Source organism: Eufriesea mexicana, unplaced genomic scaffold, assembly GCF_001483705.2.
Source record: "Eufriesea mexicana isolate 0111107269 unplaced genomic scaffold, ASM148370v2 scaffold1791, whole genome shotgun sequence".
Taxonomy (NCBI): Eukaryota; Metazoa; Arthropoda; class Insecta; order Hymenoptera; family Apidae; genus Eufriesea; species Eufriesea mexicana.
In genome coordinates, this window is record NW_016909887.1 from 343,326 (window position 1) to 365,164 (window position 21,839).

The 21,839-nt window shown below is 39.8% G+C and overlaps 1 protein-coding gene across 1 annotated transcript; it reads right to left on the reverse strand.

Moving 5' to 3' along the window:
• Window positions 1–15,918: 15,918 nt before the first annotated feature.
• LOC108548975 (uncharacterized) lies at window positions 15,919–20,299 on the reverse strand. The gene is made up of 4 exons (XM_017902142.1): window positions 20,212–20,299; window positions 18,354–18,587; window positions 17,418–17,649; window positions 15,919–16,645 (listed from the first exon to the last, which is right to left on the reverse strand). The coding sequence occupies exons 1-4, from the start codon at window positions 20,297–20,299 to the stop codon at window positions 16,417–16,419; spliced, it is 783 nt and encodes a 260-aa protein (XP_017757631.1). The 3' UTR covers window positions 15,919–16,416.
• Window positions 20,300–21,839: the final 1,540 nt, after the last annotated feature.

The window sequence follows — 21,839 nt, forward strand, 5'->3', positions numbered from 1 at the left end:
TAATCGCGAAAAATTATTTCGAGCTTCCATTTGCAGATTCGATTTGCAATATTTTTAATTTTAAAGCTTGATTAATAATTATTGAAGAACGGATACGTTATCGATGACTATGAAATAAATAATTGTTATCGTTCCAAAATTATACTATTATACTATACAAAAAATATTTCAAACCTCGATTCGTAAATTTGATTTGCAATATTTTTAATTTTAAAGCATGATTAATAATTATTGAAGAACGGATACGTTATCGATGACTACAAAATAAATAATAACCATCGTTCTAAAATTATACTATTATACTGTATCGTGCAAAATTATTTTTCATACTATACTCGATACACGTATGCTCTTTAATATTAAATGATTTTTTACGATCAATATTTATTTTGAATATTTTATATAACAAACAATTTTATTTCCTAATTCTCATTTCCTCACAAATTTTATTTTTAATATTCACTATTACAAATTAAGAAAAGAAATTGGTTGGTTTGATATTTAATGAAATTTTCTTTTATTATTAATCATACGATTTTAATTTTAAAGTACTCCGCGTGTATAGGAAATTTAAAAATATATCGTGACTTTATTTTATTATATTAAATTACAAGAATTGGACGATTCTGTGTATTCAACATGACTCGAAATTTTCTCCAGTTACGGAAGAAAAGCTTCCAAATTTTCCAGCGCAAAAATTAGTTTGTTTACTTGTTGCTGTTATCCCGACGACAAACACGTCATTCCAATTTCTTTGGCCGATGCAAGTTTCGTCGGAACAACAGCTCGCGCCAGATAAACAATCCCGAATTCCATGAGACAAGTTTCCCAATCGTTACACGCCAAAAACTTCGGGTCCCCGGTCTCGAGATAAAACATCCCCTAACTTCGACCGAATCCGCGGAATTGGAAGAAAGGACGAAAATCGAAACAAAGTAATTTCGTACAAATATCGTTATTTAAAAATAAATATACAATTATACAGTAAATTTTGGAAACAGTCATTTGACCCTGCTTGGTACATTTAGTACCAAGTAGTTCACTCACCTGACTTTCTGTAAATTCTTATATTATTTCATTATTTAATTTCTCGCTTTCCGTTTTTCTCTTAATTTATTTTTCACCCAGAAAAATTCTTTGCATACCTTATGTACCACTTGGGGTCATTTAACCCCTTATGGTAAGAATAGGTATGTGTAAGGTACCAGTACGTTTAGTGTTGACACGTTGACTGCCATGGTAGTCATCAGTGACCGGCACTTGTCCCCTCAGTGTGGATAAAAATGGATTCCGACATCTTCCACGTTTTTTAATAGTTAACACATTAGTATATTTAGATAAAAATATTTAAATAATGAAAACAACTCTCCATAAACTATTTTAAACAAAAAATTTTAGAAAATTCCCCCTTTTTCACACAATTTCTCTCAAATATTTATTCAAACATCATTCATGCTATACTCCATTCGCACATATTATATCATCGCAAATGATTTTCACTTATTCAACCTCATTCCCATTCACACATATAAAATCAACACTCACACTCAGTAGGATCATGATGGTCACCAGTGACCAATACTAATTTTATAAATTTATATTTGTTTTATTCTTGCCAATTTTTGAATATTTAAACAACGAAAATAAATGGAGAACTATGAATAGAAGACATTACTAATTTGCACCATTTTTGTTCTACTATATTGTTTGATAATTCATTATTGAATTATCGAAGACGATTTTCACATAACTATTTTATTCTCGCACATTCTTCTAAACATTTTTTCAAACATCACTCATACTAGACTCCATTCGCACATATTATATCATCGCAAATGATTTTCACTTATTCAACCTCAATCCCATTCACACAGATAAAACCAACACTCACACTCAGTGGGGCCATGGTGGTCACCAGTGTCTTGAAATACTAATTTTATAAATTTATATTTGTTTTATTCAAGCCAATTCTTGAACATTTGAACAACGAAAATAAATAGAGTACTTTGAATAGAAGATATTAATAATTTGCACTATTTTTGTTTTATAATTCTTTATTGAATTATTGAATAATGGAAATGTTAACGTAGCCCCCTGAGCGTGCCATATGAAAAGTGCGTGACAGTCAAAGTGTTAATCGTTGTATTTTACTCGTATTAGGATTTGCAATGTAGAAATCTTTGTTGAAGGAATTCCATCGTTTCTCTATTTGAGAAATAATCGTCACCGACGGGACTGCATTCGACAGCGAGTGCGAGTCGCGAGAGCGATTGTAGCCTAATTATCCGGTAATTTGCGAGTAATTAGCGAGCGAAACAACGAAGCAGTTGAAAGCTTCGACCTCCGTATATTGTCTGACGGAAGTATACTCCAGAGAGCAATAAGATCGCACGCGCAACACGTTTCCGCGCGGTGCGAGCAACTCTTCGGCTTCTGGCCTCTAATTCGCGTCTGATTAAGTCGTAATTTATGCAATCGCCTAATGGGTAGAGAGTTTTCCACGAAGAGAACTGCACGGGGACTGTGACAGTCTGATTTACAGCGAGATGGAAAATAGCATTTCCTTTGAATTTCGCGGGCGAATTGTGGATATAAATTCCAGAGAAAATGGGCTGGAAACGAGTTAATAAATACCCGAGCTTTTGAGCGATAAAATCCTTTCAATGTTTAATTGCTATGGTCTAAAAGTATGAGTTTAAAATTGAACGTGAAATTGGCAAAAATGAGTTCGATCGCGAAACGTTACAAAACATTGTAAACAAATTTGCATATGGAGGTAGGAAAATGTTGAATGATTTTTCTCAGTATGCACTATCTGTACGAGATACTGAGCACTATTTGGATGTGCAATAAGATATAATAACTTTCTGATTATGAATATTTCATTGCACTTGTAATTTGTTGGTGATTTTGAGTATGCAGATGTGTTATATGACTATACTCCATTCAATGACACAAGGTACCTAATGCGACAACTGCACTGATGAGTATATGGTCAGATCAGAGCCGACTTTATAGTACCCAGACCCAATGATTACGTGGAACATTTTCTGAAACAGTGGAACAGTTCAATAGTTCAGAATTCTGAACGATCTTTCAAGGGCCTTTATCATTGATAACTGAGCAAGTGTTGTTCCTGAAGTTCAAGAAAATAGATCAATAGCTGCAGACCACTTAAGCTGTCACAGAGGCATAGCTGAGGGCTCTGTATGTTAGTTGGCCTTGTAGATTTAGGCTGCGTCACATTAGAGTGGATGGGTTGGTGAGACTTCTTCTCTGCAACGCATAGTACATCACAGAAGTCATTTAAATCAGAACACGAACACTATACTCCGTCAAAAATACAAGATAACAATGTTACCATTAACATCTGCATGATCTTTTTCGACGGAGTATAATGTTCGTGTTTTGATTTAAATGATTTCTGTGATGTACTATGCGTTGCAGAGAAGAAGTCTCACCAACCCATGCACTCTAATGTGACGCAGGCAAAATCTACAAGGCGAATTAATATACAGGGGCCTCAGTTATGCCTCTGTGACACATTGTGACGCCAGTAGTCCCAGACTTTTGATACAGCCCTAATAAATCACTCGAACTGCTATTACAAGATAGCCACTTTAGGATTCATGACACAACAGTAATAATAACCCCTCCACCAATCAAAACATTATTATAAATACCAAAATCTACAAAAAGATAAGGCAGTATTAGTCTGAATCTGAACCCGAAAGTTACATTTTATTCGTACTTTACCCACGCACTGTGACACTAATGTGGATTATCCTTTGCGGATATCTTACGCCTATGTTAACGTATAACGTTACCGAATCTGAAGATAATAGATTCAGTAGTGTCACAGAAGACTGGGGACTACGAGCGCAAGTTCTTGGTGAAAACCCTCCGTTTCCTATATATACAATTTCCAAACCTTCCAATAGTATCCCTGTCTAAGGCAGGGCCTGGTAGTCTTACCGATGAGTCCACTGGGCAGGCCCAGGACGAAATGCTATCCCTTCTCTCTTTTTTCTTTCCTAGCACCACTGTCAAACAAAGGATACCTGTGACCAAACAACGACCTCTCTTCGGGGAGGATCCTCCACACCCTCCTTGCTCCTATTTCGAAACGATAGACTTCTTTTCTGCAATGCATAGTACAACGCAAATGCGTTATGTTCGAGTTCCATGTACGTTTTATATACGTTCACTTCGAGTTCTAATTGAGTTCTAATTGAGTTCTGTGACCTCTCGTCGTGTTCTCTTTCTTCGTGTTTCAAAGAGGAACGACAAGACATGTCTCTAACCTTCAGTGTTACCCTCGCAACAGAATTACACGATGGTGCAATGAAGCGAGAATAAAAGTAAGGTTCCTTTTCATAATTCATTTATTATAATTGTAAATCATTTAAGGGATAGTTACACAAATTGGAAACGTTAGTCGTACGTTCAAGAATTCAGACTCGCTCCAAAACGTTAACAGAACGATACACTGTTTCGTACTTCCTCCGCGATGTCGATTGTCGATACACCATGTTAGATATAAACTCTACATTTAAAATCCCTATGAACACCGTCTCATCGCGCGTGTCTCTCGGTTCGTCTATGTATATATAATTAATAATATCATTCGATAACGCTTCTTAAATACAATTTCGCTATTCAATTCGATAAACTTTCCTCTGTCTCCGGCTGCCTGCCTAGCTTCTCAGTCTTTCGAGCGCAAGATCTCCGGATCTTTCCCCTCTCGTCTCTCGTTCGAAACGAGCGACACTCTCTCGTCACCGGCCTTCATTCCCGCTTCGATTCTTCGATTCGAGATCGGGGAGGAGTCGAACTCGAAGGGTACACGGTTATTTATGGTACAGCGATATTTACAAGGTGCTTACGAACAAGAGGTACTTACAATAAAAACTCGCCGATGCTCGTTATACTCTCACACCCCTTTCTCTCTTATTCTCCCTCGCTTTCGATCTCTCACGCACTCGTGTAAAGTCGCTTCTCGCCGCTTGTCATACAAAAGTTTCGGTATACCTCGCGAGAAGCGAGTTCCGGGCCGGGCGGCCGCCATTTTGCGTCAACTCGGCGAGACCAGGTCGGTTTGCTTCGGTTTGTTCGCCCTTCCACGAGCGAATTATCGTTCCCGATTTCGAGTTAATTATTCGTATCGACGAATCCGTTATCCCGTCTTCGACGTTCGACGAGCTATTGGAAATTTGAAAACTCGGGGATTCCTTCAATCGCGGACAACGTATGTTTGCGTATGTTTGATCGCGATAAGGAAACGAGATAATTACGGAGACGCGAGGTACACGTATACTTATGGAATTTTTGAGACGAAAATTCAGGAACCAATGCTTCGAAATTTCGAGACTTTTAAAAATGGCGATCGTTGCGGATAGAGTACGGTCGAGTATTCGGTAAACGCGAGGAATGTTTGAGAGTGTTTGTTAACGTTCTCCAATACGAATTTGTTTCGAGGGAGACTGAAAAGACATCGAGTGCAGAAAGAATGCAGCAACGCATACAATTGCACGCGATTGTGTGTGTTGGAGAGGGTTGCAATGTCGATACGTCAAAGAAGATTCGCTGTTTGTTTGCGTTTGTGCGCGTTTGGCGAAGACAAATGACTATGTACCGTCCATTGTCGACCAAGCTGTTCTCCACGGGTCGAATGCTCGCGAATAGAGTTTCACTGGCAAGCATTCGTTCGACAGAAACGATCTATAAACGATCTACAAACGATCCACGTGTTTGAATATATGGAACAACGTTCGTCTTCGGGAGAAATTATTTTAAAATACATTAAATACCCTGTGTAATATTTGTTCGGGATGAAAATAAAAATTGCCGGTATTAAAACTGCGCTGAAATTCTACGCGTATTTCTACATCAGAGAATAGTATTTTTTTAAATTTTCGTTTCCTTTAATTTCCGTTTTTATTCCGATATTTGTACGCACGTGAAATTTGCCCGCGGACAATGGTAGAAACGTAGAAGCCTTTTCAACTGTTTTCAAATTCATGCCGTTTTTTTATTTCCCAGTGTTTAATCGCGGCACGATCGATCGTGCCGATCGAACAATCCAAACGATAAATACACTCCCCCGCAGAGGAACGTTCGAAAGTTTCCCCCGGAACGCGCTACGCCCCTGACTCCTTCCACAAATACTGAAACTTGCTCGACTGCTGTCAAACTTTTTCGCCCTCGCTTTTAGTTTTACGTTCGTTTCACGTTAATCAATACGTATGGCGCGAGATTTACACGAAAACAAAAGGGAACGACTGGTCACGTCGTCGAAACAATCAGCGAAAATTCTGCAAAAATACCTCTACGCTTACGACCATTCCTTTTATTTCTCCTTCCACGAGAAATGCTTCAATAATTCATTCCTACGATTTCCTAACGTCACAAAACGAAACTAACTATTGCTTTAAATAAATAATCCATCGGGTAATTAATATACTTAACACTAAACCTACCACGGTCAAATAACTGGTGAATGGAAATGAAGTATAAGCTTTAAAAAGTAATATAACTGGAAATATTGTGAAAATAACTATACGTATATTGAAAGAAAAATCGCGAAGATGAGTTAAGACGATTAAGATGATAACGTTGAACGCGGAATATTTAATGAAAATTCAGTGTAGCGAGCATAATTCTCACGCTCGCCAGTAGATGGATTTCTACATGAAGGAGGTTCGAGGACTTTCTCGCAAGTGCTTGTTGTGGCCTCGACTTTACATAAATACAAGTTCCGATGCAAAACTACCGAGTGAAACAAGGAAGACCTCGTCATTGAATAAACCCCGTGGAAGGGAATATCCACATTTGGTAAACGGGGTAATGTTTAGACACACCCATATGGTAGATTTTGTGTTAAATTCGTGTTATACCATTAGTAGTAAAACTCGACCAGGAGAATATTCCGCATATTCGCGAATACGGATAAATGAATGAAACCATGGCAGGTTTTTAGTGTTAAATTCGTGTACCGTTAGAGAACTCGACCAGAATAATTCCTCTATTCTCGAATATGGATAAATGAATGAAACCATGGTAGGTGTTTAGTGTTAAATTCGTGTACTGTTAGCAAAATTCGACCAGAAATATTCTCCTCTATTCGCGAATATGGATAAATGAATGAAACCATGGTAGGTGTTTAGTGTTAAATTCGTGTACTGTTAGCAAAATTCGACCAGAAATATTCTCCTCTATTCGCGAATATGGATAAATGAATGAAACCATGGCAGGTTTAGTGTTAAATTCGTGTACCGTTAGAGAAACTCGACCAGAATATTCCGTTATTCGTGAATATGGATAAAGGAATGAAATCATGGCAGGTTTAGTGTTAAATTCGTGTATCGTTAGTAAAGTTCGACCAGAATATTCCGTAATTCGCGAACATGGATAAATGAACGTACACTAATGAACAATCTGTCAAAAGATCGAATAAGATTGGTATCCAAATGAAGATTTCTAAAATCGAACGTTCTCTCGATCATCTTTTTCCGCCATTTTGACGCAAATTTCTAAAATCTCTTAACGCAGACTGCCTCAAAATCCGAAATTCCATGATCCATATATAGTACCCGAATTACCGACTACTCCACGAATCTTCTGGAAATCCTTGGAATTTCAACAGGGTCGTGAACCTTTCCATCGCGTCTCCGCGTTTCCCGTCACGAAATCCCGTTTCCGGCCGTCCCTGTAAATCACATTGCGTTCCCGTTCCATTCATGCATTACACGGGACACGCGTGTTACCCTAACTTCCTTCGAGGATCCGTTTAATGGATATTTGCATTTGACGAAGTCGACGGAGCCCGCCTGCGAACGCTCCTCGCGAGACGATATCAGGCACTCCGCTTCGAACAAGCCGCCTCGACAACAGGCTAAATCCGGGCTGCTCAGAAAGAAAGATTACGATGATAAGAAAAGGGAATTTTCGGGGGATGAAGCCGAGGACGTTTCCCTCGATGGATTCGTGGGAAGAGTTATGGTCGTCGCGTGAAAGCAATGTTTCTTTCGAAAAAATTTTGAAAGATCGCGAATTTTCATTGTCAGAAAGCAATCGTATAATTTTTCACGTTTGATTTACGATCCGCGAAGATTATTTTTGCAAACATTTAATATCTTATTTCGAAATATGGAATTTATTTTGTACTCAGAAACGGGGAAGTTAAATTTTCTTTAACCCTTTGACTGCTATGTCGAGATCATGTGTTTCGCTCAGGGCACCATAAGAGTATTTTTATTATTCAAAGCATATAATGTCAAAATTATAATAAATTGATGATATAAGAGAACATTCATACGCAGTGGAGCGTTTATCTTATTAGCAGTCACGGGTGGCCTTAGTAACTACTGACAATTGACTGACAGTCAATTTTCATTCAATTTTTACAATTGTAAGTAGTTCAAGCGTTCCAATCACTAATGACCACTGTGGCGTCACACGAGAAACCGTGGCCTGTCATATATGACCAACATGGCAGTCAAAGTGTCAATAAAAATTAGCGATCCAGAAAATGATTCAAGTTAGATAATTGGATACAAATCGGGTATTTCCTGAAGTCGTGACTTTATTTCTGAGCCCCAAATTCACACCTCTATTAATCGATGCGTTAATAACTTGTCTTTGGTACAGTTTTACACGCTTTCTTAGTCGTACGTAATGGTAAGTGGGAATAAATAATAGTCTTCGCAAAAATGGTAATCACGCCATCGCGTAAAGTATAAAAACGATGTGATTCGTCGTATCAACTCGATGATTTACGATCGTTATAATCAACATTCGGAGTCACTTAGGAATTAATTGCGATTTCGAAATTACTCCTAACCCAGAAAAATATTAAGAAATAATAAACACGAAAATATAAGTAACTTAAGCAAGAAAGAAATAACGTACAAATTAGTCTCTTTGGTAGTGTTAAGTATTTCATAAGGAAGCGATGAAATATAAAAAGAATGCTTAATTAACATGTAAAATATCAGAAAAAAAAGAAAATTAATAATCGAAGTACAAACAAATAGCGAGATATCGATACCGGTATACACTACTAACGCATCGTACACGTCAACACTTAAGATTTATTTATAAAAACAGAATGCTTACTGAATACCTGGTGCGTTATGTGAATCTACGAACATTAACTCTTTCATTCCCTGCACATCGATACATCGTTTCATCGATACCTATTTCGTCTTTCATTCATTGAGCCAGTACCAATGGGACGTACCGAGCCCATAGCAAATCATTACAAAATTTTCTGCGCATGTTCCGCACCCTCGTTTCCCGGAATAACCCTTAATTATTCGAATAATTATTTCAATGAAAATAAAGAAACGAGGAAACTCGTTAACATAACAATATCGCACTAACACACGTACAAATCGAATTACAGAAGATAATTCATGCAAGTAGAAACGAGCTTAATTTAACAAATTTCTCGCTTAATTTACCAACAAATATTCGACGAAGAGATAAGACGAGTACATTTCGAATTACGTTGCATAAATTCTACTTTTCTCCGCAGAAGACAATTTTAAAACACAGAAATACAATTTCCCGTGGGAAAGCGATCTTGCTAATATACCGAATTCTAAAGAAACCGCGCGAAAGAGGTTCTCAAACTCTCCTTCGACCTGGATTTTCTCTCGTCTGAAATCCGCAGAACAATGTATAATACAAACTTTTACCAACGTGATTCGATTTTCTGTCTCGAGTTGAATCTGGTTCGAGAAAAGAATTACACGAGGAATTGCGATTATGTTGTTTACTGAAGTACCATTTAAACGCAACGATATCGGTGGCTAATTCATTGGTTCTAGTTTCGTGATATTGAAACGGAGAAAAATGAAAGAAAATTGGCAGAAATTAAAGAAAAGTGGAGAGAAATATAAATTCCGAAGAACCGAAGTAGAAACGCGTGGAAACAGTGGATAAGTGAGAATAAAAGTGCACCGGAATCGGTGACGAATTTGTCGGTTTAGCTTCGCGATATTGAAACGGAGAGAAATGAAGGAAAATTGGCAGAAATTAAGGAAAAGCGGAGAAAAATACTGATTTCGAAGAACCAAGAAATTCTCGGCGAGTTGGAAAATGCAGGGGATAAAATAACCAGGGAAGGAAAACTTGGAAACAGTGGAGAATTGAGAATAAAAGTGCACGGATACCGATGGTCAATTCGTTGGCTCTAGTTTCGTAATATAGAAAAGGAGAGAAATGAAGGAAAATTAGCAGAAATTAAGGAAAAACGGAAAAAAATATAAATTTCGAAGAACCGAAGCAGAAACGCGTAGAAACAGTGGATAAATGAGAATAAAAGTGCACCGGAATCGGTGGCCAATTCGTCGAGTCTAGTTTCGCTATACTGAAACGGAGAAAAATGTGGAAAAATTAAGGAAAAACGGAGAAAAATAAAAATGACGAGAAAACGAAAAATTCCAGGTAAGTTGGAGAATATAGGGAACAGAACAACCGAAAAAGAAACGCGTGGAAGCAGAGGACAAGTGAGAATAAAAGTGCACCGATATCGGTGACCAATTCATCGATTCTTTCTTGATATTGAAAGAGAAGAAAGTCGATTAAAATTGGGAGAAATTAAGTGAAAACGGAGAAAGATACAAATTTCGAAGAACCAAAAAATTCTCGGCGAATTGGAGAACACGGAGGATGAATTAGCCAAAGAGGAAACGCATGGAAACAGTGAACAAGTGAGAATAAAAGTACACCGATATCGGAGGCCAATTTGTCGATTCTAATTTCGCAATTCTGCAACGCAGGAAAATGGAGGAAAAATGGAAAAAATGAATGAAAGACGGAGGAAAATGCAGGTTTCGAAGAACCGAAAAATTCTCGACGAGTTGGAGAACACAGAGGATGAAGTAACCGAGGAAGGAACGCGTGGAAACAGCGGACAAGTGAGAATAAAAGTACGGAGAACCAGCATTCTTCCGGCAATTAGAATTTTCCTGGAGACCAAGCGAGACTCGCTACAATCCCGCACGAGTGGCTTAATTAAGCCAGACCAATTAAAAACACGGCCGCGACGGATTATATTCCGCGGCGGGATCTAATCAGCGGAACAACGCGGATTTTCCTCGTCCTTCTCGAACACGTCGGACTAATAATTGACTGGCTCACTGGCAGCGCCCTTAACGAAATTCTAATCTTTAATTCGCACATTACGCGGCCATTGTCCGACTTTGTCGTGGAGATAGAGCGATTTGCGGAATTATTCGGTCGGTCGGTGCATTGTTGGGCTCATCTGTTCGTAAAATCGTTCGCTGGCCGAAGAATAGTTGCGTGAAATGTGCTATTGTCGTTATGGGGTGCATTGTTGCATGCGACCGCTTAGTCGCGTGAATAATCTTTTTCGAAACGCGCCTGAATAGGTAGAAATGGAGCTCAGTAATTGAAATTCGCGCGACAGGATCGGAGAGTGCTTATCGTAATCCCGGTATTATCAATGTGCTATGCATAACGCGTTTAATTTGCACCTATCGTGGTTTTGGTTTCAACGCGTGAATAGAATTCGCTATGAATTTTAGAGCGCGCTGAGCGTCAAGAAACGAGAGATCGAAATACACAGAGCTCGTAATTACTGACAAGAGAAAGGAATATTTAATCAACGTCGAACATAATAATCGTGTTCTTGTGTAATTAGAGCACGTTGATTGTAGATATAGGAATTAATTCAATTATATTTTGATTTTCGTCGCTGATATCGCGCTATTTCAATGAGCCAGTCAATTACTATATTATTAAATAAAACGTACTTAAATATTAAATATACCGTATCCTCGTTATTTGCGATAGCGTCCCGATGAGTATGGAAAATTATAACGTACAAACGAATTTACGAATTAATAGTATTTATACTAGCACTTATGTCTAAATAAAAGTAATTACTCATGCGAGACTCAATGGCACTATGAATCCTCACTTAGAAAATTAGTTTCTTAGAATTATATAAATCCTACTTAAACGAAGATCCTACGAATTATCGTTAATTCGTTAACACGTTAATTCGTTACAACTAAAAGCTTTCGTTTTCTCCATATAATCGTTCACGTCTTGGTTAAGTTATTATAAAATAAAAGTACCCTACCTTTCCATTATACACGGTAATTTAAAAAACGCGTTAACTTCAAACGAGTCTCAGAATCGCAGTATACGATCAAAATGTACGTGGAATCGATTCCAAAGACTTTCGACTTGAGATTAATAGATCACTAAACGTGATCGATGAAACGAGAATGTTCTGCGTTACAGCGACTTTAAATTAGTACACGCGAAGTCGTACAAATTAATGAGGATAAAAATAACAGAAGCACGAAGATTGCATGGCTCGGCTAACATTTCGGTTTTCTCATGCTTATGAAATATCGATCGCTTCGAAAATATCGATCGCTTCGAAAATATCGATGGCACCACGATTTCACGAGATCGCTTGTGAAACAATTAATAAACAAACCGTGTAAATGTTATTACAACATTTAACGTTTGGTCAGGAACCCTTACAATCTTCAACGGTATTCAAATTTCACCGAGACAATTTAAAATTAAATTCACACTAAAATTGAAACTTATAATAAATGATCAAAGAGCGTGTACAGTGATTCAATCCCCACGATTCTATTTAAAAACCTAAATATCTTCGATCTAATTCATCCACGAATTAAACTACCAGTTAAAGGTAAATTAAATTTACTGACTAATACATTAATCTACAAATTACTACAAAATCGAGAAATTTCTCTCAAACAGATATACAAATTTGGTATAAAAGAAATTGTTAAAAGATGATTGTTAAAATTTCTCAAAGGAAATCTTGAAAGAAGAAAAGCTTCCTCGCAGTTGGAAAATTTAAACGATAATTCAACGACGCGTTCAGAGGTCCTGACCATATCCTTTCCCATCATCATCGATCACGATCGATCACGGGAAATACCTCGGAGGACTTGGATCCTCGATCGTGAAATCGACTCAATGGCACAGAGAATAGTTTTCTCCTCTATCGAACCTCTTCCGAATACGTTTACATTCTTGATCTAGTTACAACTCTCTCTTACATACATACACGTTCTCTCTCTTTGCTCGAATCCCTTAACAATTACAGTAAATTACATTGTTCCTATTTACAGCGTGATATACATACAGATCGTTTCTCTATAAAAGTCGTTTCGCGGTGCATTTTATTCCATTTGTGTTCCTTTTTTTCCACATTTTTTCCTGTTTTTTAATTGCGTGTATTCGAGATACAAAACCGCTGTAACTTCGTTGACCCCGCAGGGGCTGCGGTCGACCTTGGTCGGCCGTAGTATGGGATTGGCGACCCCACGGTGCCTAGCTGACGTGCACCTACGTCGAGGTGGGCTAGCAGCCTCAAAACGGTAGTGGTTCTCCACGAACGGGAAAACCGGTACGCCCGTGATCACCGGCACCACGGGAGACCGATTTAGCCCTGGACCGGCTGCCAATAGGCAGTCCGTCCGTCGGTCGCTGGGTTGGCCTCGTGGTGGCAGGGGTTGGAGCCTACATCGCAGGCAAGGGTTCTTGAAGCCCGGCGTGAGAGTTGCGCTTCGTACAGCTCGGGTGCTGTCCTCCTGAGGCAGTAGGGATTTAGAAAGGTCCCGTCCCAACACCAAGGGAGACGATTGGGGCTAGCATCCCAGTTAGTCAAATTGGCAGGACTGATCGTGTTCTGTGGCACTTTCGGTTCGCGCTGGTTGGGCGTATTCCAACCCCCCCATAGGGGGGCGTTTGGGTGGTAATCCCCATCGCCCTCGCGGGGGTGGCAGTGCTGAATAAGTGTAAGCTTCAAGCAGCGTGACCAAAAAACAAGATGTAACTTCGTTGAGATCGACCGATTTCCTGTTTCCTTAGGGCTACGCGGTTAACCATCGATCATGGAGACTCCTAATTTCGACGAACTTGAATCGAAATTAGGCGTTCGATCCATTGCTCTCGTCGCCTTCGCTTTCTTCATTTTTTTTTTTGTTCTTTTTTTGGTACATTTTTTTTCCTTACGGTGCTAGTTAGAGATTGAGGTTTATTCTAGGGAGATCGATCGATCGTCGATTTGTGTCGTTCGATCGTGTCGTTTTCGTTCGTCCATCGAATGGTACATTGATCCTTCGATCGCTGGCTGTTCGTTCTGGTGCACTGAGCTTCGATCGAGAGAAACTGAGCGATACTGGCGACTAATGTCGCGAATATCTCATCGCAGAAGATGGTGTTATGTGTGGCTCAAAATTCTAATTGTACAATATTTTTTAAATTATACTTAAACACAGATCGCGAAAGACTTTAAAAGACTTTAGAGAATATAATTTCTTAGGTTATAATTTAAAATTCTAATTGTACAATTTTTTTCTAAATTATAATTAAATAGAAAATGTGAAAAGACTTTCAGAATGTAATTTCATAGGCTATAATTGAACGTTATAGAACACTATCGGCTCTACTTATAAGAAATTAGACTGTTTCCGTAAAATTAATTATGATTAATACAAAACATAATTTTGAATGTTCGCTTGTTCATGAAAGTCAATGACGAAACGCCTGTATTCAATGAAAGATTTAAGTATAATTTGTACTTCGAGCCACACATAACTTTCCATTGTCTGATTCTCTCTCCTGAATGAGACGAATATGCTACAAATTCGTACTAGAAAAATTATTACCAAGACTACTGCGCTATCAACGTTCGTTTTCATCTTCTGTGAGTCATTTCTAGGTTCACCAACGTTGATAACGAACCCCGCCTTGAGGAAAATCGAAGAAAATCTGGTTCGTAACAAAGGACCCGTATTACGTTTTCCCATCGATTAGGCAGTGATATTTGTTCGGACAGTCTTCTCGATTTTTCGGCAAGAAATAATGATTTTTCAAATGGAAAGAATCGCGGTTGTTTATTGCTATACACTGTTCGCGCAGATATGTATTTCGTCTCTTCTTTTCTTTTCTTTCAAAGAACCGTGTGCGTGATTTTCGTCGGAAAAAATGATCTCTCGCGTTAAATTATTGTACGTACACATAGGATATCGATTCGTATTATTTATTGTTACTGTTACTACTGTTCGACAGGCAGTGATTCTTTCTGTTCGTTTTATAAATCCAAACGCATTTTGATCTCGATATACTAATGAAAATAATTCTCAACTATCGTATATGTACGGGTATTACTTCTTATCTGTATGAACGACAAATAATTCATCATCTCGTCAAAATAACTAGAGTCGATACAAAATTCATTTTCCACGTGATCCTAGTGTTTTCTGATATAAAAGAGTCCAGCGCGTCGAAAATCAATGGCAAATTAGACATCTATCGAGTTCCACTAACAACTATAATCCGGAATAAATCATTTTCTAGTATCGATTGTTCCTTCGTTCCTTCCTTCCCGATTTTTCGCAACTCTCCGTTCCCAAGGAATTCGTATATTCGGATATTAAAAACTAGTTACATTCATAGTGACTTTCGCAGCCTCGACGACGCTTCAGACGTACGCTTCCGGTACCGGATGCAAGAACGAACGCAGAACACGTTCTACCTTCCTCGTTTACATTCAACGTACTTATACTCTCTACTCGATAATCCAGCCTTACATAACCGCAGTTTTACATTTAAAAAACAGAGCTATCTTCGATAACATCTTCAACAAACAATAGGAGATTCTAATATCCCTGTCAGACCGGTGTCCGGCGAATCTTCGCCGAACTTCCGTTCCTATTCTCCGAGCTTCTCTCAGTATTTCCATAGAAACAGCTGAAACTCTCGGCACACCGACGTATTTACAACGCTCTCAGGACTCTCGTTCGCTTCCGGTGTCGAGTACAGACACGCGTGAGACGATTTCGACGCGAGAGATAACAAGTTTCTCCACTTGCAGCATCCAGGATCCTAACGAATTTCCATCCGTCTCACGGCGCTGATTCGCACGGATCGAGCAGAGTGGCTTCCGGTACCGAAGCGTTCGATCGTCAAGGTCCCTGGAAAAATTCCAAACGGGACAATTTTCCGGGAAACGTCGTCGAGATTTCGTCGAGATTTTATCGAGATTTCGTCGAGATTTCGCGGAGACTTGATCGTCTCGGGCGTTCTCGTTGAAAAGTGGTAAGCTCGGGGACGAAAAGAAGGTAATACACGAGAAGGCGTGACCCCGACGTGCTCGTTTCCGGTAGCAGGACGAAGGCCACTGGGTTCTCGCTCGAAGAAGCAACGATTCGGATCGACGACGTGTATCGTTCGTTGGCATTGAACGCCTGCCTTTACAGCGGCCTCGTTCGTCGGCCGTGCGTTAGAAAATCGGTCTCTCGATTAAAAGCAGTACTTCCGCGTGCTCACTTCCGGTACCGGGCTCAAGGACGGGGGCCGTCCCTCGCGCGGGACACCCCCTTCCTCCTGTCAGCCGTAGTAATAGCTCTTCGTGTTCAGGCTTCGTGGGTTTTCCGGACGCAGGATCGTGTGGAGGCTGTCGGTGCCCACCATGTGATTACCCAGGTCCACCCTGACGCCTGTGTTGCCAGGGTAGTGCCCTGGGCCCGGATGCATCGTGGTGGGCGACATGGGTATCCTCGTTTCAGCGTAGTAACGATCGCCGTGGAGCCTCTCCGCTAACTGGGTTTCTGGAATCCTGCAAAGGAAATTCGGTCAGACAAATGTCATTTTCTATGCGTTTCCTGTCCATGTCGCGTTCGGGACTTTATCCTAATTAGCATACAATCAGAAACTCGAGTCTATCTTTTATTCAAAATTATTTGCATTCTAGAGTATCGAGTTACGATTCACGAGCGATGATGTATTCACGTTCGGGACTTTATCCTAATTATCCTATCTTTTATTCAAAATTATTTGCATTCTAGAGTATCGAGTTACGATTCACGAGCGATGATGTGATAATTTCTCGAATATCAAGAAAAATATGGAAAGTCATGGAACCTCGAGGCTCTAAAATTGGCAATGAGAGTACGGGAATAATTAGAAGATACCAATCTTCCAAGAAAATATAAAAATTAACGAAATTCTTTTATTTTCTTGATTGCCGATAATCTATATGGGGAAATATATAATCCTTAAAGTATCTTCCTGCTCATGTCAATTTGAGTCTTTCTTCTATTCAAAATTATTTACATTCTAGACTATCGAGTTATGATTCACATGCTGTCATGCGATAATTTCTGGAGGACAAAGAAAAATATGGACAATGAGGGTGCAAGAATAATTAGAAGATACCAATCTTCCAAGAAAATATAAAAATTAACGAAATTCTTTCGTTTTCTTTATTGCTGAAAATCTATATGGGAAAATATATCCTCCTAAAAGTATCTTCCGTTTTAAATCAGGGATGAGAAGGTGTTTGAGTGGAAATATGAGAAGATACGTAGAAGAACCTCGTAGATACGAACCTCGTGTCTTGCATGGGCACTGGCACCGGCGTGGTGAGATCGATATCCGCGTCGATCTCGGAAATGTCATCGGTGAATCCATTTGGAAGCGCTTCGTTATTCGCGTGGAACTTCGCATCCCTCTTTGCGCGATGGCGGCTGACTAGGAGACGTCCAATTACCAAGCCCAGGAAGATTAAAATGCCGGCTGTGACCGACACGATGATGTATAGATAGAACTTTTCTTGGTTCTCTGTATAAAGGAAATCAGACTTCGGTAACTATGAAATTAACCAGGGGAATCGCCGATCACACGACACAACGAAATTAAATCATAAGAAACTCGGGAAGGGTCCAAATCGCATGCAAAATTACTGGAAGATCTGCCTACTGCTATGAATGCAATGCCAAACACAAGTGCTGAATCCTCGCGATCGCAAACCTCGGATATGGATCGCGTTTCGAGCAGTAAATACAAAATGCACTACTGCTATTATTCGCTTGCTTTTTCTACCTGACAGACACAAAATACAACGAATTACTATTTAAATATACTCTCTGAATAATTTTCAGACATTTTCGTCGCGAAATTTTCTTTTTCAAACATCAAACCTTCTCCAATATTTTTAATATTAATTTACTACATATTTTTATACCATCGTTTAACATAGATCACGTTACACCACCGGTACTCGGTAACGAGCCAAGTAACGTTGTCGATGGTGGAGAAAGTATTACCAACCTAACTACTACGGGTAAACTACCGATCACTATCAATATCCCGACAGCTAGTATCGTGCCAACATCCAGCAAGAACGAATTTCTCTTTACCGACATCCTTTCCCGCAGTATCTCTCGCATGGTCGATAAAGAGAGGAGAGAAAGCAGCGAGAGAAACGGACGGTAAAACGCCTTACCGGCTGGCCGAACGAGAAAAAGGGTACGGAGTGTACTTACTCGATATGAACGAATATGCATTGATCCATTCATTGATATATCCGACAACGACACGATCCTCTTCGGGAAAGGCGTAGACTACCGTGGTGCAATTAATCGGCGACATCGTACTGCTGGTAGTAATATCGGCCACGTTGTTGTCGAACATAATCATCCCTTGAACTACCGTGGGTGTTAGGGGCGAGTCTTTCGCTCCCACACCAACCGACCTATACTTGTTCGGTCGTGTGTCCACTGTGTAGACGCGAGAAATAAATGAATAGAGGAGACTGGTGAAGAAGAAAAGATCTCGAGGTCAGTGAAGTGCAGTGATGGGAGTGTAATCGCGATGCCGATGATCGATCCAGAGGGTACTTCTTCCTCGCAGACTTTCATTCGAATTAAATACGAAACAACTGCGATTTTCTGTATTTCCTTCGATCCTCGAATATCACAATAATTTCTTCCGATATTGAAAAATTTTAGCATTTTTCAACGCGTTTAATTCTCCAATATCGAATATTATAATCGAATGTTTTGTTATAAAGATTCCAGAAATAGGAATTTATTTTTGACTATATTTAATATTTTTTGAGATAAATAAATCGCTAGAATAAATTATTTCATTTCAATTTATTTAAAATTAAATTCCGCGACGAAGAAGTACCTCTTGGATTCAGCTTCAAATTCTAAATGTAAAATCGTAGATCGAGAAAATTCGATATTTGCCAGTGAAGAAATTCAAGGAATCCCATCACTACTCAAAGATAGGATGAAGTAAGATATAAAAAGGGGGTGAGAGAAGGCAATGCACAGACAGGTGCCGGTAAGTCACATCGACCATCCCCCGTTCGGTTATTTACAAGAAGCCATGATCTAGCCGATCATTCCTTCGCGGCAGAGATGATCTCGAGTAGGCCTCGAGTATCACGCGAGTATCATCGCGTTTTATTCGATTCTGCAATCGGTATTTACATATTATTCGACTCGATTTGGTCGCGCGTGTCGTGGAAACTGCGAAAGGTAATCGGGGCGCGGTTAATTTTACAGACAGCGTATCCTAGGTAGGGTGATTTTACTCGTAGCTACGGATTATGTACAAGAATATTGGGAATACAATGATCCATAATATAATCCGCCACCAAATCGTAATTGCTTCGTGTTATTATACATATTGCGACCAATGCGGGGGTACAGGGGTGCTGTGAGAGTGATAGAGCATACGCAGAAGATCCGACAGTCGGAGAGAATATCGAGACATGGTAGTGGATGAATTTACAAACTGGAAGCTGTACATGGCTACACGAAAGCTGACCGAGGTTATTTTTACGACGTGGGTAATTCGGTGAAATTTAAGCGAAGTAAATCTGTCAGTTTCCGGGGGTGCTTAAACGCGATTATCGACCTTTGGATTAAAATATGTGCACTTTCTGCTGATGTATCAGACGGACCTCGTAACCGGGGTAGTTCACGGTTTCCATTTTAATCGAAGTGGGTCGAACTGATTAAATAAGTATTTTAATCCGTCTAATGTATCTCGTTTCTGCTATTTTATGTCCCGACGTCTTCGAGCGACTGCCGAACAGGGAGATTGAAATTCCTGCTTTCCATTTAACCATTGATGATTAAATTTTAGAGATCGTTTTTGGTTATTTTAAATTCGTCTTCCTTTATCCTTTTAAATATTGCAGTGAAAAGTTAAAGTAATTCGTGGACCTTCTTATTAAATACGAGAATATTAGGCTAGATGTGAAGAGATATTGTGGGTATTACGAACGAAGACATTATTTCGCGTTACAATAAGCATTATTATGTCAAGATAAAGGGGACTGGTACAGAGGACATTGATTGTCTGCCTTTGGAAAGCTCTGCCCCGTACTCTGATCATCAACGAACTGATTTTTCAGGCCAAACTGAAAACCAGGTTCTGGAAAGTCTAAAACCATCGAGAGTGTTCCACGACGCATGCCCCCTGCGAAGACAAAAGAAGATCGGGCCCTCGTATATAAAATGTGAGCTCCCAATCACCAAGGCAATCAATCCTTCCGAAAAACGCAATAAAATACTAATCTGATAAGTAAGACTCTGTCTATTTTAACCCTTTGCACTCGGGAGGCGACCCTCAGTGACTATTTCATAAAATTTGGAAGATCGATATTTATTAATATATCAAATTTAACGTAATGTAACAGTGTGCGAGGTATCGAAATCAAATAATTCTACAATCCTATTATTATACAATTCTTTACTTACTGCTAAAAAAAGTATTGTCAGTTTTATAGTAAAGAATCTTTGAATTTCTACTCTTCTTTAGCCAAAAAATCGTCGGGTGCAAAGGGTTAATCTCCCGCAATACAGAAATTATCCTGTCTCCATAATCCCTCAGAAAACGTCAAAAATAAGCAAATAAAAATCGATCTTTCGATTCTAAGATTTATATGTAATGTACTACTTTGTTATACATAAACTTCCCCTCTCTTCTCATCACTCCCTTGTCACGCCCATGAAACTACCCCTCAGCCACCGAACGCGTCCTCGAAATCAGCGAGGGGGGTCGCGCCCTGGAGGAGGGGTCCATCGATAACCCGTTTTCCGTGTCGTTCACCCCGTATTTTTCACGGATCGATGGTCCAGCGAACGAGATACCGATACTCGGTGCATCTCGACAGGTTCTTAGGGCTGAGACGGACCCCGGACGGATATTTTTCAGGGCGTCGTCGCTGAATGCCAATGCGAATGGAAATTCGAGGTTCGCGTGTTATACCTCGGCACGCGGCGCTGGTCTTTGTCACTCGCGCCGCGGGAATACGTGAGTCGCGCGAGACCGGCCTGCATCTCGTGATCGGTATGCGTCGGGACGCGCGAGAACTTGGACGGAAGCGTCGATGGAAGCGTCGGCAATGTGACGCAGCTGACAAACATACAGAGGCCTCAGACATTGCCCCTGTGATACATCGTGACGCACCAGAAAATAGCCGACCAGTAGTCTCAGACCTTTGACACAGCCCTAACGAATCACTGAAACTATAGCCATCCCTTGGACCCATGACACAGTAATATCAATAACTTCTCCTCCAGCCAAAATTATTATAAATACCCGAACCTACAGCAAAATAAAGATAATACTATTGTAAAGGGTACTTATTGCTAATATTGAACAAGAACTGGCCGCTAATAACCTTTCCTAAAAATTGTGTCTCAATGACTCCTCTCAGCGCACTGTTTTGGAACTATCCTGGAACTGTCTAAGCACTGTTCTTTTAAGGACGGGCCTCCTTTGTTCATTGATCGCGAATCAAGAGGATCGCTACTTCGATTTGAGACCTCGGTTATCATTGCTACGTGCCCCTCACTCACGCAGCCTTATCGGTAACCGGAGCTCGCCTAATCTTATATATTTTTACACTATTCTGAATTTGAGCCCGAGAGTTACGTCTCTTCGTACCCCACCCGTGCACCGTGACAGTAGTGTCTACGTTGCTGTGGACAGACGTAAGCCTGGCGATT

Bases quoted from the DNA above. Each gene is read 5' to 3' on its own strand.
- LOC108548975 (XM_017902142.1), bottom strand. From the start codon at position 20,299: ATGCGTCGTGGAACACTCTCGATGGTTTTAGACTTTCCAGAACCTGGT. The intron at 18,588-20,211 runs GTACGGGGCAGA...GCGTCTACACAG, and splicing joins TCAGTTCGTTGATGATCAGA to TGGACACACGACCGAACAAG. The intron at 17,650-18,353 runs GTAAGTACACTC...TCCTTTATACAG, and splicing joins TGCATATTCGTTCATATCGA to AGAACCAAGAAAAGTTCTAT.